This window comes from Lasiosphaeria miniovina, assembly GCF_030549165.1.
Source record: "Lasiosphaeria miniovina strain SMH2392-1A chromosome Unknown B0T26scaffold_1, whole genome shotgun sequence".
NCBI classification, from domain to species: Eukaryota; Fungi; Ascomycota; class Sordariomycetes; order Sordariales; family Lasiosphaeriaceae; genus Lasiosphaeria; species Lasiosphaeria miniovina.
Window position 1 is genome coordinate 3,804,852 of NW_026848220.1, and position 17,162 is coordinate 3,822,013.

Sequence of the window (17,162 nt, forward strand, 5' to 3'; positions counted from 1 at the left end):
ATAAAGAACTGCAGCTGTAATCTGTCGCAGGGATGTCTGATGAAGGCGGTCCTGTCGGGAAGCAGAGTTGGGACTGGAGATGCGGATACCTTAGTCAAGGTGATGTACTGTACATACATCCCATCCACAAGGTGTGTGTTGACGAATAAGAGACGGCAGTTTGTTGGAGGACAGTAGTAAGCTCTTGAGCCACACATACTGCGTAATGGAAGTTACATCTTCAAGGGTCATATGGCGGGCGCAGCGACCTGGAGGAAGCAGTGTCACGGGTCGCAATCAGTCGCCTGCTTCGCTTAACAAAACGAGAGTTTTCGGCCGATGAAAACCACTGTATTTTGCGGGCATTCGCCCCGTTCCCAGCCGTGAGGCCGCGCTAGATATTGTTGTCGCAAGAAACAACCCGAACTGAGACTCTGCTCCTGAGGCGGCCACTTCAGCTGCGTACTGTACCTCAGAGCCACGGTCCACGATATGATGTCACCAAGCCGCCCTGCCATCGCCTGTAACATGTAGCCTCTTTCCGTGCGGCGGCCATATCCACTATATGAATATTAAGCTAATTCTTGCTAAACAAAACAAAAAGGATTGAGCGGCAGTGAGAGATAGTGTACCAGGACTGGGCATTTACCATACTAGATCTCGACAAAACGGCTCGCCTTGTTTGGTCAAGTTCAGAGGATTGTCCAGAGCGGGGGCCTGTGGGGGTGATTATAAAACTGCCCTGCCTAACCGAAGGCCTGCAGGGCGTTTGTTGTGCGGATAAGAGCAGTCATCATCCCTACCTTCGATACCTAACGAACCCACGGAGTATCCCGCACCCAGATCTCATTGCAGCATTGAAGGCCCAAGAGCTGTGAATAATTTTATCGCCTCGTTGCTTACCTGTGAGTTTTGGAGGCAAAGATATTGGGCCCTACGGTCTGCTGTACGTCCCAAGAGTGTCGATTAAGGTTCCGGAAATCCTCGGATAAATCTAACGTAAGACATTTCCAAAGTTTATGTAACTGCAAAGTCCGGTAGGCCGTACCGATCTGTAGTTCTCTATCCTGATATGGAATAAGCAGACTGATCAATGTAGTAAAATAACAAGTGCCTCGATTGTCTGAGTTGCTGATGGCGATACCAGCAGCAACAGGCCTGTAAAACGTGTGGGTATGTATTCTTACGGTATGTAGTCCACACGGGCAGTTTTGCGGATCAAACCCCTGCCAGAGCCACGGCAGTGTGGGGGTATGAAAACGCATTACAGTATTCCGTAACAACCTCGGCAATGCGCGGGCAAAGGTACCTTGGGGAGCTTGGAGTGCTGGGCTGGAATTGTAAGGTAACCTAGGTATTACGGAATGCTCTGGGGCGCAGGTGGTGGCTATGACGTTTTCATCCAACTGCCAAACGCACTGCAATCAAACAACAGACAGACACATGGGCGTCGTCTTTGATCCCTACCGCCCCCTTAAACCCCGAGAAGCTCTGCAACCTGCTTGCCGCCCGCCACCCATTGTCCACCGAGTTTAAGCTGGCTGCGAGGAGCAACATGACGGGCGTGGCATAATCTCATCCGCCCGTCGTTGCTGTTGCTGGTTCCGACCCCCGTTCCCCGCTCCCCCCTCGCATCCTCATCGCCCAACATAACGAGCCCCGCTATCGCTATCGGGGTCGAGATCGCCGCGTGACCCCCGAGAAGATGTCGTTCGCATCAAGAGTCGCTGCCTCGAACAACCACAGCCGCCGGGTCGGCAGCGTTCAGAGCGTCCACGATGGCGTCAAACGGAACCGCGCCGGCTCGAGAGCCGGCCAGAGCGTTGTCTCGCGAGACGACGCCTACTCGTACGCCCTCCGTGTCGCCCTCCTCCACTACCTCCTCCAGCCGCGGAAGAAGCGAAAGGAGTACGTCAACGCCCCAAAGCCCGTATCTCGTGTCCACACGTCGAGCGTCGGCGACCTGATGAAGGAGCTTGTACCAAGCGGCTCGTCGTCCATCAAGCTACCCCACAACTTCCGCCATGCACTCGAAAAGCGCATGTCTCTCGTCCTGCAGGGTGTCGAAAAAATGCCCGGCTATAACGATCCTCCGGTGAAGAGAACCTTTGCTGAGGCCTACACGGCCTTTACGGCCAAGGATTTTGCCAAATCCATTGACAAGGACCGCAAGGTCGAGCCTCTTGTCTTGATCTTCTACTCGTCGGCGACAAAGGCGCAGGGCCGCGGCAAGGCGCCCGACGACCATGCCTGGAAAGTGCTGGTCGACAGGCATTTGGCCATGTTCATCCGCCTTCTCTCCAGTATCCTCAAAGATCTCGGTGGCGAGCGTGATCGTCCCGAGCTCGTCAGCCGCCTCAACACGCTCGAGAAGAAGCTTCTTACGAACGACCAAAACTTGTTCCTCGACACGGGTCAGGCTGATCATTCCTTTGTCGAAGTCGATATCCCTCTCACCTACGAGGTTAAGGATATGCAGATGGTTCAGGCCGTTGCCAAGATATTTGGTATTTCCCACAGCCAGGTGCAGACTGATCTGGACACCAACATATCGGCCTGGACCGAGGACGCTGCTCTAAAGGATTTCAAGACCTACCAGTTCAGGCTCGCGGCAAACATGCCTGGCACGTTGCAGAGACAGGATTTTGATGTAGATGATGCTTTTGAGGAGTGGAAGCGACATGAGGGTCCTCATCTGGCTAGAATCTTTGCCGAAATCCTAAGCGTTCGTCCCGATCTGAGGAAGGCATCCACGTCTGGAAATGATAAAAGCCTTCCGGTTCGCCCGAACTCCATGTACGGGGAAGACCAGAGTTATGCCGATTTGGGCAAGATGCTCTCCAATACCGATCCTAACGCTCTTGGCTTCGACCAATCTGTTAGTCTGGGCTCGCTCTCGCTTGACGATACATCCACTATACGGAGCGTTGACGAGCCGAGCTATACATTCATCCCCACTGACCCCCGGGCTGTTTACAAGGCCATTCTTCAGTATGCCACGGCGTACGATCAATCCCAGCCTGAGACAGATTCTCCCCTTTCTGAGGAGTCTACTGACCTCTTGATTGAGCTATCTGGTCGGTGGCGTATCCCGCAATTTTCTCGCTATGTCACTTTTGTCGAGGTTGCAACTAGAAGGTTCATCGACCAAGAGATGGCACCGGAGCAGCTTTACGAGTGTCTTGACCTCGTTAAACAACCGCTACCTGAACCCAAAAAGCCGTCCATGATCCAGATGTACACGTCCAGTCTGCCAGACATCAGCTCAAGCAGATGGACTATGGTGGACTTCGCAGCATACCAGCAAGCACTGAGGGAGCTTCACGAAGCATTGCTCCGAGACCTCTACACTACTTTGATGCGATGCTACGAGACTAAACCGCCCAGCGTCGGCGTCACAATGGCCCTCCTCAGTGATCATATTTATAACGACCCCGCCTTTTCACAACGGCCTGAAGATGCTGTCGAGTATTCTAGGCATTTGGAGAATGGGCTGCGCAAGCAAGCTGCCCAGGCCTACCGAGATCAACTGGATTCCAAAATTCCCCGGAACCAGTTGGAATGGAATTTTGGGCACGTCGTCACGCTTGGCAAGGCGGTGGTCAGTCTTGTCGAGCGGACTAAGAAGCGCTACAAGAAGAATCCAGAAGTCATGGGCGTCAGCCCTTTTAAAATTCTGGTGGAGTCAACGTTTCCGAGTTTTGAAGAGGATGCTCAAGAGTTTATAAAACGCGTCCTGGAAACTGCTTCTGAGCGCAACGAAGAAGTCGCACTGGAAGACGGCTTTGACCTCTACAAGGAACTCGTTGAAATTAGGAAGATCCACGTAGATTCGCTTCCGGGAAAACCGTTCGCCTTCAGCATTGAGAGCCTTCTCGAGGGCTTTATTTGGCGTTGGATCAGGAACACCGAAGAAAAGACGCCCGAGGTGGTTGAAGGGGCAGTCAAGCACGATCAGTTCACGCTCCAGACCCATAATCCAGATGGCATTCCAAACGATGACGAACGCCATAGCAGTTCTATTGTGGACACGTTCGCGCTCTTTAACGTGACTGTGGACCAGATCCTCCAGTTTGAATGGGGTGACGAAGTCCATCACGCAAAGTTTATGACGGCAGTTTCGAAAGGGTTTGCTGCTGGCATTGGCCGTTACTGCGAGCTTGTTGAGCAGCAATTCGCCAGGGAAATGGAACGACAAACCTCACAGGAGGTTCTTGCCACTTCAAAGACGACACAGGAAAAGTTTTTCCAATATGCGAAAGACGCGTGGAACACGAAAGAAAGGATTGAACCTTTTCAGTTCCTCCCCGAGGTCTGTGACCACGCGGCCTTGAACTCTGTTTTGATATATACTCGAGACTAACCCGCCCGCATCTAGTCATTTGTGAAATTCAACAACATCGAATGGGCCATGCAAGCTCTCGATAAGCTGGAGAAGAAGATAAACGTAGACAGGTGTGCCGAGGTGCTCCGCACGGCGGGCGGTCCGAAACCGGTGGTTAAGAAGCCCGCTCATTATGTGTTCACGATCAAGATTGTGGAGGCCGAGGACTTGAAAGCGTGCGACCCAAGCGGAACCAGTGATCCCTATGTTGTGCTTTGCGACGAGTATCAAAAGCGCCTCGCCAAGACCAGGATCGTCATGCGCAACCTGAATCCGCGATGGGACGAGTCAATTGACATCACTGTTTCGGGAGCGCTCAACATCATAGCAACCATCTGGGACTATGATACCTTTGGGGACCATGATTTTGTTGGGCGGACTTCGCTTAAGTTGGACCCGGTTCACTTCAGTGACTACCTGCCGAGGGAGTTTTGGCTCGACCTCGACACGCAAGGCAGGCTCCTGCTCCGGGTTAGCATGGAGGGTGAGCGTGACGACATACAATTCCATTTCGGCAAGGCCTTCCGGCATCTGAAGCGGACGGAGCGTGACATGGTGCGCAAGATCACCGAAAAGGTATGACCTGACACGCGGTATTTCCAATGACCAAGCCGCTCACATGATATAGCTCACCCCGCATATCAACGCCTCTCTCTCGCCCGAGGCCCTGCGCAGCCTCCTATCTCGCGGGCTTGCTGCCTCGATGGCCAGCTTGTGGAAGAAGCGACAGTCCAACGCACCGCTGGTGACGGCCGCAGACGTCGAAAATGCTCTAAGGCCGCTGTTTAACTACTTTAATGATAACTTTGCCATCATGAAGCAGACGCTAACCGACGCTACTATGGTGGCTGTTATGACGCGACTCTGGAAGGAGGTTCTAATGGCCATTGAGAACCTGGTCGTGCCTCCCCTGTCAGATAAGCCTTCGACGCAGAAGTCGCTCACGCAGTCTGAGATGGATGTCGTGTACCGCTGGCTGGAGATGCTTTTCGCGTTCTTTAACGCCAGGGACGTGACGGGTGAGGTACTGGGAGTTCCAGCGGACGTGCTAAAGTCGCCTAAGTGGCATGAATTAGCGTCGCTTAACTTCTTCTACTTCGACTCCACAGAGAACCTTATCCGTACGTCAGAGCGCATGGCGGCAGCTAACGTGCAGCGAGCCCAGCAACAGCAGCTGACAGAGCGGAGCGGTTTGGGAGCGAGTTTGGTGAACAACAGGCTGTCGGCGCCGCCCACATTCGGGGCGACATTCAGCGGGGCCGGGGCATTCGGAAGCCTCGGCACGATTCGGCGCGGAAAGAGCATCATGATGAGCCGAAACCTGGGAACGATGCGGCGGGCAAAAGAAGAGAAGCGCAAAGAGGCGCAAGCAGATCCAAGCGACGACATGATTTTGCGTATCCTCCGCATGAGGCCTGAGGCAGCGGCCTATCTCAGAGATCGACAGCGGCAAAAGGAGCGCATGGCAGCCACGCAAGCAGCAGCCATGATCGTCCGGCAGAGCGTCACGCAAGGATTTAACGCAGGTCCGGCCTTTGGAGGTGCTCTCTATGGGAGAAATAACCTGCCTAGGCGATAGTGGCCTGTGGTGGATAATGTATATGTTTACTTTCTTTGGACGTACATGCCGTAAGTCTGCATGGATAGGAGACAAGAGGGGGGGAGAAATAATGATAATGACCCCTCCTCGAATTAGCGCAGATATATGGGTAACTGGTGGGGGTTGCTTTTACCTGGTTTGCTTATCTTATTTCCGTTGTTGAGGCATCTGTCAAAGGCTATGCCATCTCCTTTTCTCTCAGTGTTTACATTTAGCGTTTCGGTATCGTCACTGTTTCTCTTGGGAAAGGGGGTTTAGTCGATATTTATATAATTTGTTATAACCGGGCCCTTAGCTGGGTACATTGATTCAACTACCCGGCACTTGAAGTTATTAGACAGTGTCTATATCTGCACCTAGGGAAGGTAAAACTGCTTGTGGATTTTCCATGCTGCCAATGCTTCCAGGCGGGCGGGCGTGCGGGAATTATGGTTGGTTACGGTTTACCTCGGTTTCGGACAAACAACCTCGACAATAAGAGCCCGAACGAACTGCGAGCCGAACTAATAATCTCACACTAGATGTAATAGACTCGTAGATACATTTCACGGAAGCAGTGCGATAAAGTAGGGGTATTGCAGGTTTGATCGCATTATGGTTCGAGTATGTAGACTATTGTTAACGTGTAGTTCCTAGTATACGGAATACTGCGGATCCGGGGGTACTCGACATACGCAGTGTTATGGGTGCGGGAAGAAGTAACCCGTTAGCTGACGGTTGCCACGATAGGGCTCGTAGTACGACATGGGTGAGCACGAGCTTCGGCAGCTAAGGAACCTGCAATTTGAACTCCGAGACTGCCTCTCATTCTCATCCATTCGAATCAATGAGATCCGGACTAGCTCAAAAATAATTATCAGTGTGATGAGCACTACTCCCAAGCACAAGTTCACCGCAGACATGAAAGAGGGCACATGCCGTTCTAATTAGCCACTGGGAAGTTGTTGGCGCACTTGTCGAGATAGCAGCACTAGCCTGGGGACGAGACGCCAGAGACGAGACGCGGCCGAAAAAAAAATATTTGAAGATCCCCCAGCCAAAGGGAAGCAAAGCATTGGATCTCACTTGTTAATCGCCCCTTCCGACCTCACCCGTACCCGAACCCAACTTATTACCTGGAGGTAGGCATCGCCTCCCTACTTAAGACGCCCAAGGACGCCCCGTAAAAACGCCCGTCTCATGCCGTCTTACCAAGCCCTGCGGTTGCTGCAGCAGAGGCAATTCGGGTGTTTGCCCTCTAGAGTCTTCAGCCAGCGGCAGCGAGAGCCCGCCCCAATCCCAGCAGCCGCTGCCCAGAACATGGCGCCGCATTCAACATGTTCTGGCCAATCACAGGCCCGCTTGTTGGCGTCACACATTAGGCCCCAGTCCACAGCTGGAGCCCCTCCCCCTCCTTCGGGTTCTGCCACCTCGATTGATTCACACATTTTCCCCTCAACATCTCAATTACAATCGAGGCCCAACTCGTTTGCTTCCAACGTCACCATTTCTACATTGAGAACCGCCCAGATAGCTCGGCACCTGTCGGGAATTGCCGCACCACACCCGGCCCTCCCACAACAGCAGCAGCAGCTCAGGAGCTACAACACCACAATGGCGTCCCAGTACGGCCTCCGCAAGGTGGGCGCGCCCCATACGCTCGACCACCGCGTCTACATCGAGAAGGATGGCGTGCCCATTTCGCCCTTCCACGACATCCCGCTCTTTGCCAACCCGGAGCAGACCATCCTAAACATGGTCGTCGAAATCCCTCGCTGGACCAATGCCAAGCTCGAGGTGAGCAGCTGTGGAAAGAAGTTACCCCCCCCCCCATCCCTACCCCCTCCTTTTCTCCACCGCCACTTTGTGCTGCTGCTTCTAGGCCCACGTTACCACACCGACATACTGACCCTGTATTACCCTTCCACATAGATCTCCAAGGATGAGCTCCTGAACCCCATTAAGCAGGACATTAAGAAGGGCAAGCTCCGCTTCGTCCGCAACTGCTTCCCCCACAAGGGCTACCTGTGGAATTACGGTGCCTTCCCGCAGACGTGGGAGGACCCCAATGTCGTCCACCCTGAGACCAAGGCCAAGGGCGACAATGACCCGCTGGACGTTTGCGAGATTGGCGAGCTTGTCGGCTACGTGGGCCAGGTCAAGCAGGTCAAGGTGCTCGGCGTCATGGCCCTGCTCGATGAGGAGGAGACTGACTGGAAGGTCATTGTTATTGATGTGAACGACCCGTTGGCCCCCAAGCTTAACGACGTCGAGGATGTGGAGCGCCACCTTCCAGGTTTGCTGCGGGCCACTAATGAGTGGTTCCGGATTTACAAGATCCCTGACGGCAAGCCCGAGAACCAGTTCGCATTCACCGGCGAGTGCAAGAACAAGACGTGAGCAGATTCTAGCCTCCATCACTCGCCACACAGGATGTATACTAATAAGCCGAGCAGGTACGCCATGGATGTTGTGCGTGAGTGCAACGAGGCCTGGGAGAAGCTCATCACGGGCAAGACCGCGCCTGGAAACATCTCGACGTATGTTCTTACTCCCCCGTGTATGTGATTTGTTTTGATACTGACTGGACGGCCGTGTAGCACCAACCTCGCCGTCGCTCACTCGGCCAGCCGCGTCTCGCCTGACCAGCTTCCTCCCCTGCCTCAGAACGAGAATCTGCCTCCCGCACCAATCGACGCTTCGATAGACAAGTGGTTCTTCATCAGCGGCGCTTCGGCCTAGGCGGCGAGGGCGTAACGTCGACGACAGATGTAAATGGGCGATGGTTTAATCCAAAGCGCTAGTCGATGGCCGTTTTTGTAGTAGATAATCGCAGACGAAAAGTGGCGAAACTTTGACTAGCAGTTAAGATAAAAATATACACGGGCTAGAATACTGCCTGTTGTATCGTTACTGCTGCCGAAAGACGATTGCGTAGAACCTGGAGAGATACAGCCGTCCCAAGAACGCCTCCCAATGCTCCCAATTTTCTTTTTCAAAATAGAGCTCGGTATGAGTTCTCTTTTTCTCTTCGTATGTGTGTGTGTGTGCGTTGTTGTTATACAGGGCAGTAGTCCCATCATAGCCGAGGTTTGGTTGCGGTATAAGCGAGCCTTAATTTAGGCGTCTAGGTCTGCTTGCTTCTGCAAGGTGCGCGAGTGTCGGTCCACCTCCTCCACAACGCTTTTGATGCCCATATTTTCAACGTCCAGATTCATCTCTTTGCCGTCCTCTGTGTGCAGACACAAGGGTCGTGTCAGCGAGGCTAAATAAGAAGAAAAAATCCCCATATCTAAGAGGGTTAGGAGGGGTTTGTACTGACTGAACTTGACGTGAAGCGCGCTTGGCTCCGCCGACGTCCGCGGCAGCAACTTCGTAGTGATCTTCATGCCCCCGGACCGCGCGTCGGCTGGGAGGAATGCCAGGAAGAGCCGCGCCGACTTGGCTCGCACCGAGAAGGGGTTGAACCGCGTCGTGACTTCGGTGATGAACCGCGTGATCATGTTGGCGCTTTGAAGTGTTAGCTGGGACCGTTTGAGAATGGTCAGGCCTTTATTGATTAGCAATTGATTGGGTACTGCAGTATCGTCCCGTCGCGACGAGAGAATATTTGGAAGGGCGATATCCGGTGTTTAGCGGCGACGTTGAGCACGGTGGAGGTCGCTACACAGAGAATTGTCTCGCTGGCGTCGAGTCGAGTTACCCTTTACTAGCCTCAGACAGGGGGTGGGAAGCTTGAACGTGCAGGGGTCAATGGGTTCACGGAAGTTGCCGAGCGTTTTTTTTTCGGTTTTATCAATAAAGAAACGGCAGCCTAAAGCGGGAAAACGGGGCATCACGTGAATCTCAGAGCGAAACGACGGGCAAGCTCCACCGTCCGTCTGTACTCCGTTGACTTTGGAGAGTAACGTTGCTGCATCCTATCTCGAGCTCCCATACATTACGAGGCCGACAATTCTCGCGAGTCAACAACTCGCCCACATTCATTACCTCGTCTACCGACCCGACCCGGATCTGAGAAATCCGGACATCTTGAGAATTTCTCGCCTTGACCCGTTCCCTGCGCAAACACAGAAAGAGACAGGTGGTTCTTTATAGACAAGGCGGACAGTAGTGGACAGCGAGCGAATTACCCCCTACTTACTGTTATATGGGCCGGGACAGACGACGCGAAGACCAAGATAACCCGAATTTCGAAACACACTCGAGTCGCTTGATTTAAGCCCGCACCTTGGCTGACTGTTTCGGCTTCAGTTGGAAGAGGCAAAACTAGGTCACAGGTACATATCCTGGGAATTAATAGAGACGGCCATCTTTCCAACAAGATGGCGTCCTTTGAGGCGCTCCACGACCGGCTCGCCGCTCTGCAGGAAACGACCGGCCAGCTGAAGGAGCTTATCGACCGGCTAGCTACCCTCAAGTTCGAGCCCGGCTTGGTACCGCTCACAAGCAGCATTAGCAGCATTGCCGCGGCGGGCAAAGGCGGAGGCGGCGACGGCGACGACGACGGCAGCGACAACGTGGCCGCCGAGCTAAGCGCCGAGATCAGCCAGATCCTGCGCGAGGAGGACGAGGACCTCGAGCTGCTGCAGGAGGAGATCATCGATCTGCGGCCGGGCCGTCCTGGGAGTGATATCGAGCACGCCAAGGCAAGGCTGAAGGAGGGTGCGCAGCGGCTCGAGCAGGACTTAAAGCGGTAGGTTTTACTCTTGTCGTCTTGTTCCCTCTATGCGTCTATCAAAGGTTTTAACTTTTTTTTATTTCGCGCAAACTAGCTGCCGCACCTCGTTCCGCGCCGCCCAGATCGCCGCCCGACGCAGCATGGAGTCGGCCCAGAAACTCGAGCGCGAACTGCTAATAGCGTCGTACGTTTCGAACGCATCTGCGGTTCTCCAACGGCAACAAGACCAGCAAGATGGCAACGACAACGGCAACGACGACGGCAACGACGACGGCAACAACTCACAGAACCACCAACAGCAGCAGCAGCAAGTCCAACACCAAGTCCTATTCACGGCACGAGATCGCCGGCGTTGGCGCGAAAAGAACGAAACGGGGACATACCACAACCGCGACGTGGTGACCGCCGGCAGCGACGTGACCGAGGCATTGCGGCGCACTCACGCGCTGATCACAGGCGAAGTATCCAAATCGGCGTTCGCGGCCCAGACGCTGGCCGAGAGCTCGGCGGCGCTGCGCGAGCTGCAGCAGACGTACGAGGGCGTCGACGGGCTGCTGCGGCGGTCGCGCGCCCTGCTCGGCACCCTGCTCACCAGCCAGAAGAGCGACACGTGGTACCTGCGCACGACCATGTACATGCTGCTGTCGACGCTGGCGTGGCTCGTGTTCCGCCGCTTTCTGTACGGCCCGCTGTGGTGGGTGCTGTGGCTGCCGTTGCGCACATCGTTGCTCGCGGGGCGCGCCCTGACCTCGACGGCTCTGGGCGCCGCGAGAGGAGGCGGCGGCGGCGACGGTCAGCCGCAGGCTGCTTCGAGCGCAAGCATCAAAATCCGAGGCATCGAGACTACCGCCGTCCCGACTATCCGTCTGGGAGACGAGAAGGACAGCGCCGCCGCTGTGGATCCGGACTCGATGCTGGACAAGGTTGCCAGGAATATCGACGAAGCCGAGGATGTGGCGCGAGCCGAGGCGGAAAACCAGACGAGCAATCACGGCGGCGATGTCGAAGACGGCCGCGACGAGCCGAACCCCATGAAGAGGATGTGGGAGGAAGAAACGGGCGAAGAGAGTAATGAGCGTGTTGACTGCCAACGGCAGCAGCCGCAAATAGTCAGGGATGAGTTATGAATAAATGGAATAGGAAATGATAGAGACAGGCTTATGAACATACGAATCTTCTGATACCTCTTTTTATTTCGACTTGTGTGGTATTGTGTATCGTGCGGCGTGATATCTCACGCTCCATAACTTGTCCCCTCCTCATCTATCTGTCCTTGCTAGAGTACCTCCCCGCCCGGTCACCAACTCACTCACCAACTTACCCCTACTCGTCGAACAAATGGAAATTCGCACTCCTTTCATCCCAACCTCGAACCAAACCAGACAGCCAGACCCAACGTGGCCGACGGACGACCTGGGATGGCATTATAGCCCCCCGTTTGCGCTCATCCAAACGTCTTCGGACACGGAGCGGTTTTCAGGGGATTTAGTCGAGCGGGATTATTGTACACGGTGCGACGCCTTCGGTGCACTCTCTATATGGTATCTTTTAGGACTGGATTAAGATAACCTCCACAGGGTATCGACACAGGACAACACAATTGCTAAACAATAGGCATCACTCAGGGAATTAATAATTAATAGTCTCGTATATACCGTTTTACACACAGTAAACATCAATAGAGAGATTAGAACAATGGAGAGTTATTACAATTATCGCGGACAACTAAGACCCACAAACCATGCAATGGAGAAGCAGACATCAACTCTCAGAGAAGAGTCAGACCGGCTTCCCATCAAAGTCAAGAATCTGTGGCCTTTCGAGGAAAGGTTTGACTACCAATCATGCAGCGGGATCCATGGGAAGCAGTACGCAAACGAAGCTAACGGCAATCCGGGACGATCCCTGTTTGCGAAACAAGGCACGGTGGAGTTGTGGCCAATCACGAGTCTGCTTCAGCCCCTTAGCCGGACACAATCTCCTGGTGTAGGTAAATATCGCCGTCAGTCAATGAAACAATGCATAACTCAAGGCATAAACTGGGCATGGATGTACCGTATATTTATGATTCAACTCCTCGAGTCCCATCCTCCTATCAAAGCCAGCAATGTCTTTTGATCACCTCGAAATAGACTATCTATTTGAGCTCCAATTATACCCAACCCCCTTTCCTGCAACCAGCGAAAGCAACCCTCCGGCATCATAGTAACATGCAAGTTTCGTACGTCATCCTCCTGTAGTAACCTCGGATCGAGGTGCCAAAACTCTCCTATATCTTGGGATGAGCGGACGAGTTGAGCTTGAAAGTCGGGATGATGCACCTCCTCAAACTTGCTATCCGAATTCCTGATCGCTTCTACAAAATTTTGCGGCTCAAATCGGACCGACATCCAAACAAATGCCATTGTAAAGGCAATCCAATGTTTGGCTTTCTTGGCGGAATCCACGCCAGGGGGTCTCCGGAACTCGACGGATCCAGACTTGCCCGTTTTCGAGGGCCGAAAGTTCCATGCATAATGTTTGGATAGACTAACGAAATCCACAAGGGGGTCGCGATCCAATGTATCGATCTCGGCAAAAACTCCCTCGACACCGTCAAGCGGGCCGTGCCGCCGCATCAACCCGAATGTATCCGGGGCCCGAAGATTGGACTTGCAGAAGTCGGTCGCTCCGTCCCTTCTTGATAAAGGGTAGCATCTTGCCGTAGCCGGCTCCTAAAACGCGACTGCCTTGGCAATATTTCTAAGCTGCGGTAGGCTATAAGAGCCATGCTGCCAAGAGACGTGGATATGGAAGCCACAGGTCGTGTCCTTCCGAAACTCATACACCCGATGTAGGGGGTGCTCCAGAGCAGGTCGATAGTCTTGGGCCATTCTTTATCGGCAGAAATGACCGAGGTAATAATCTCGGCAGGATCTTTATTAGTTACCACCGAGTTAGAGTCTGCAGTCTGAATGGCATCGCCTCAAAGAGAAAATGGCATTAAGACTTATAGAATCCATCCGGAATATGGCTCTTTGTTAAAGAGCCGTCGAGCATCACGTTCCAGCACGAATAGTCCGGTTCGTCGTCTTCACTTGGATCAAATACGGCGCATCTCATATTGGCAGAAGCTAGTGTCTTCGACACGTGATCGAGCAGATGGAAGTTGAACCTTCGACGCTCGACAGGGCTTGCATCATGGGCAGGCACGATTATCCCACTCGAGGGCTTGGGACGAAGAAGAACCTCGAACTCGGCTCCAAAGTAGAAGGGAAGCCTCAGAAGCCGTGTGGCTGCGCTCGCACCTGCCGGATGCTATTGAAGTTTGGGCATCCATCTGAGCTACTCTTATGGCTGGGAGAATAGGTGGGGAATGCAAGCAAGGAAGCAACGATCAAGAGCCGTTATGATAGTGACTTCGAATTCGGTCTGAGATAGAAAGAAGTTTGGACTACAACCACCGAACGGGAAGGACGGGAAGGATGGAAAAGACGCGTAAGACGCGACTCCTTTGCCTTCCCCCCCCCCCCCCCAACAAGTTTGGCTCTGATATGCTATACCATAGACAGTAATTAGCTAATCCATATTCGTCTTAATAACTCATGGTCTCGGCTGCTCAGACCATGTTGCTCAGACCACGTTGCTCAGACTAGTTTGATCGGAACATTCCTATCCAATCTCTTAATTCAGGCACTTGTAACAACCACATCAATCGACCTCGCCAACAAACCGAAACGTCAGCCCGCGGATAGTCTCCTCCTCTTCCTCCTCCTCCTGCGCTCGTTCCATCTCGATTTCGCAACGAACCACCTCGTACTGGTCCGTTTCGTAGCGGCACAGCGCCTCCTCCTAGCCGCGGTTCTGAACCAAAAACGCACTCCCTTCGACAACGAACTTCTCGCTACCCATCGTGGGTGGCGCATCCACAAGCGCCCTGTACTTGCCGGCCCATGCTTCCAACAAGCCGCCATGGATCTTGGCTGGCCGGTACGTCGGCTCGCGGTCCAGTTCCAGCAACTGGCGGAGCACGTTGGGGTCCGCCAGCGTGCCGTAGAAGAAGTACCACACGGGATACTCGCCCTGGGCCGGGCGGAGCGCCGGGTCAGGTGGTGACCGCGTACGGTGCTGCGGCAGGGTTGCGTCGATGCCCAGCGTAGGGTGAGCCAAGAAGGCGGATAACACCTTGTCGGCTACCGAGCAGCGGACGAAAGTGGGCTGGAAGAATGGATCCTTGTCGGACAGGAGGCACAAGATTGCCTGCTTCTCCACAGCGGCGACTTTGCAGAACGCTGCTAGCTCGCCGAAGTCGTCGCTCCCGCTTAAAACGGCTGGCGTGGCATCCAGGCCCAGCGCCGCTTGGAGAGTCTCTGGGCTTGTTAGCGGGCCCTGGAGCCTAAAGGGGTAGGCTTGCCGTCCAAGGGATGTGGTTTTTTTTGGCAGACTGGGGTCTGGTGGCTACGCCATGTCGAACGGACGATTTCGCGAGCCAGCATGCGTGCTCGTAGGCCTCCTTATCGAAGCCCTCTACCCTTTTGTCTGCCGGGAGAGTCTCCCAGGATGCCTCGGATAGGGTAGGTCGCCCCAGATCCCGTCTCTTGTCCCTAATTTCCTTCGCGGCCTCGGGATAGGTGTACCCCAATAGGGCTTGCCATCGCTTCACAGTGTCGTGGTCGGGCTCATCTTCTGGGCTGGGCTGAAAGCTTGCAGCCTGGGCCATCGACTCTAGCTCGTCCCACGCGTCCATTTTGTGCGACTGTGTTGACTTTGGATGGACTGATTAAAGCCTTGGTTTAAAATCAGAAGCTGGATTAGCACGGCAGCCTGATACTACTAACCCTGAGGGTCAAAAGTGCATGCTAGTGTTTAATATCTCTTGGGGATAATTAAGATTAAATCCGGGACGAGTTTCGATATGCTCATCACCATACCTAGGTATTTATAATGCATCAAGAAAAGAAATATAGTTAATAACTTACCAAGGTAAAACGGAAGTTCAACAATAAACCCATGCCGACAGAGTAATACCAGCCGACTCACGAACTTTACCGTCATCCACCATGCAAGACCAAGCTTTTCGCTCAGGGCACAGAGGCCTGCCAGATTTTAACACTCACCATAGAGAGTTTAAGACTCTAACTAGGTTTGCACAACACACGTGGCGTCAAAGGTGAGGGCGTTTGTAGGTTTGACAAGGTCAATCGTTAAATCACTTATTGTGGGGTGTACCTCTCGATAGGATCTGGTTTAGCCACATAGAGGGTGGTTGGGGTTCTTGTATTGGTTCTGTTCATGTCTATCTCAAAAAGAAGAACAAGAGGGACGGGGAAGAAGGCTTCGTAGGTAGTCCCGAATGGTTGCTCCACCAGTGATTGTGGATCCTTCACGTAAATGCTTCTGCCCTAGATGACTGGTAATGGCTGCATGTGAACGGCAGTCATTCCAAGTCATGACCAGTGAATGAAGTCATCATTCCGACAGCGTCGGAACTGTTGAAGCCGTCCAAGACTTTGTAAAGTTTCGGCTGCACGAACGGGTACAAATTGCTTTTGAAACTATATAGTATTGGGTTAAATCCCGAAAAGAAAGAAAAAGATTAGTTAGTTATAGCTAGGGAAAGTTCCAGGCAAAGTCTGCCCACCGACCCTAAGCGTCGCTGCGGGCCACATAGCCTTCAACTCTAAGCACCTCGCGAAAGGATACCACCTTGATGACGACAGCGGTCGAAGCCCTCACTCCGTGCCCTTGGGCTCCGCAGAAATAGCCGCTGCCGGCGCCTCCTGTTTGTTGCTCCTCAAATCCATGCACACTATCGGCGGATGCCTGCCCCGAAAGCTCGTTTCCGCTTGCTACCTGCTTCGGCTCGGCCTGTATGTGAGACTCTTCGGGCTTCTCGGCTCTCGCCTTACTTCTTGCCGCCCAAACTCTAGCCCCCGCCCTCGCCCACCGCTCTTGGCCGACATCCGCGCCGCCATTTACAGGAACAGGAAGCCCGGAGGAAACACAGTAAGTAGCGTACACGAGATGGCGACCACGCTGTGTAGATGGGCTTTGTTTAGTTAACTATTAAGTGGAGCGGAACTATGAAATCGGTTGCCCGAAAGTTATGAGCAATGTGATATAGGCAGAGGTAGTAGTAATAAAGACACTACTCACAATCTCTCAGGGACGATAAACGATGGCTCGTCCTGCATGATCTTGTTTCCCCATCCGCCAGCCATCTCAGCGACATTGTTATTGTGTGGGTATCTTCCTACCGCTTGGAACCATTACTTCAAGCACCGAGCTCGCATCCTTCAAGCAATCCGCGTCAAAAGCCCCATCGGATAGTGCAAGAGACAGGAAGAGCAGGACAGGACAGAAAGTTAAGTCCTTAGAAAGATTAAAGAAAAATAGTCCTAGAACCTATGAGTATTTCGTACTTTATAAAGCTCTTTAATGTTATTTCTATTAGGATAGCGTCCGGTATATACACCACCTGTTATTCCTAATATCTATGTCCTGCGACAAACCAACCTAATATGATACGCTTTTCCATGCCACCCATGCTTAAATACGCT

General features: G+C 53.3%; 5 protein-coding genes across 5 annotated transcripts; 3 read left to right on the forward strand and 2 right to left on the reverse strand.

Annotated features, from left to right (window-relative positions):
• The first annotated feature begins 1,312 nt into the window (after positions 1-1,312).
• B0T26DRAFT_686852 (uncharacterized protein) lies at positions 1,313-6,297 on the forward strand. Its single transcript, XM_060440919.1, has 3 exons — positions 1,313-4,291; positions 4,358-4,939; positions 4,992-6,297. The coding sequence occupies exons 1-3, from the start codon at positions 1,685-1,687 to the stop codon at positions 5,940-5,942; spliced, it is 4,140 nt and encodes a 1,379-aa protein (XP_060302915.1). The 5' UTR covers positions 1,313-1,684; the 3' UTR covers positions 5,943-6,297.
• A 1,259-nt stretch (positions 6,298-7,556) lies between these two features.
• On the forward strand, positions 7,557-9,960 carry B0T26DRAFT_736818 (inorganic pyrophosphatase; the record flags this gene model as incomplete). Its single annotated transcript, XM_060443370.1, has 4 exons — positions 7,557-7,739; positions 7,875-8,338; positions 8,399-8,482; positions 9,873-9,960. 4 exons carry the CDS (start codon positions 7,557-7,559, stop codon positions 9,958-9,960), a joined length of 819 nt encoding a protein of 272 aa, XP_060302916.1.
• A 307-nt stretch (positions 9,961-10,267) lies between these two features.
• Positions 10,268-11,750, forward strand: B0T26DRAFT_631071 (uncharacterized protein; the record flags this gene model as incomplete). Its single annotated transcript, XM_060436314.1, has 2 exons — positions 10,268-10,638; positions 10,718-11,750. 2 exons carry the CDS (start codon positions 10,268-10,270, stop codon positions 11,748-11,750), a joined length of 1,404 nt encoding a protein of 467 aa, XP_060302917.1.
• A 2,563-nt stretch (positions 11,751-14,313) lies between these two features.
• B0T26DRAFT_745998 (uncharacterized protein) lies at positions 14,314-15,322 on the reverse strand (the record flags this gene model as incomplete). Its single annotated transcript, XM_060444641.1, has 3 exons — positions 14,314-14,454; positions 14,533-14,998; positions 15,081-15,322. The coding sequence occupies 3 exons, from the start codon at positions 15,320-15,322 to the stop codon at positions 14,314-14,316; spliced, it is 849 nt and encodes a 282-aa protein (XP_060302918.1).
• Positions 15,323-16,202: 880 nt separating this feature from the next.
• B0T26DRAFT_797960 (uncharacterized protein) lies at positions 16,203-17,012 on the reverse strand. The gene is made up of 2 exons (XM_060446937.1): positions 16,759-17,012; positions 16,203-16,651 (listed from the first exon to the last, which is right to left on the reverse strand). The coding sequence occupies exons 1-2, from the start codon at positions 16,821-16,823 to the stop codon at positions 16,249-16,251; spliced, it is 468 nt and encodes a 155-aa protein (XP_060302919.1). The 5' UTR covers positions 16,824-17,012; the 3' UTR covers positions 16,203-16,248.
• Positions 17,013-17,162: the final 150 nt, after the last annotated feature.

Bases quoted from the DNA above. Each gene is read 5' to 3' on its own strand.
- B0T26DRAFT_686852 (XM_060440919.1), top strand. From the start codon at position 1,685: ATGTCGTTCGCATCAAGAGTCGCTGCCTCGAACAACCACAGCCGCCGG. The intron at 4,292-4,357 runs GTCTGTGACCAC...GCCCGCATCTAG, and splicing joins CTTTTCAGTTCCTCCCCGAG to TCATTTGTGAAATTCAACAA. The intron at 4,940-4,991 runs GTATGACCTGAC...CACATGATATAG, and splicing joins TGCGCAAGATCACCGAAAAG to CTCACCCCGCATATCAACGC.
- B0T26DRAFT_797960 (XM_060446937.1), bottom strand. From the start codon at position 16,823: ATGGCTGGCGGATGGGGAAACAAGATCATGCAGGACGAGCCATCGTTT. The intron at 16,652-16,758 runs GTGAGTAGTGTC...AACTAAACAAAG, and splicing joins TTTATCGTCCCTGAGAGATT to CCCATCTACACAGCGTGGTC.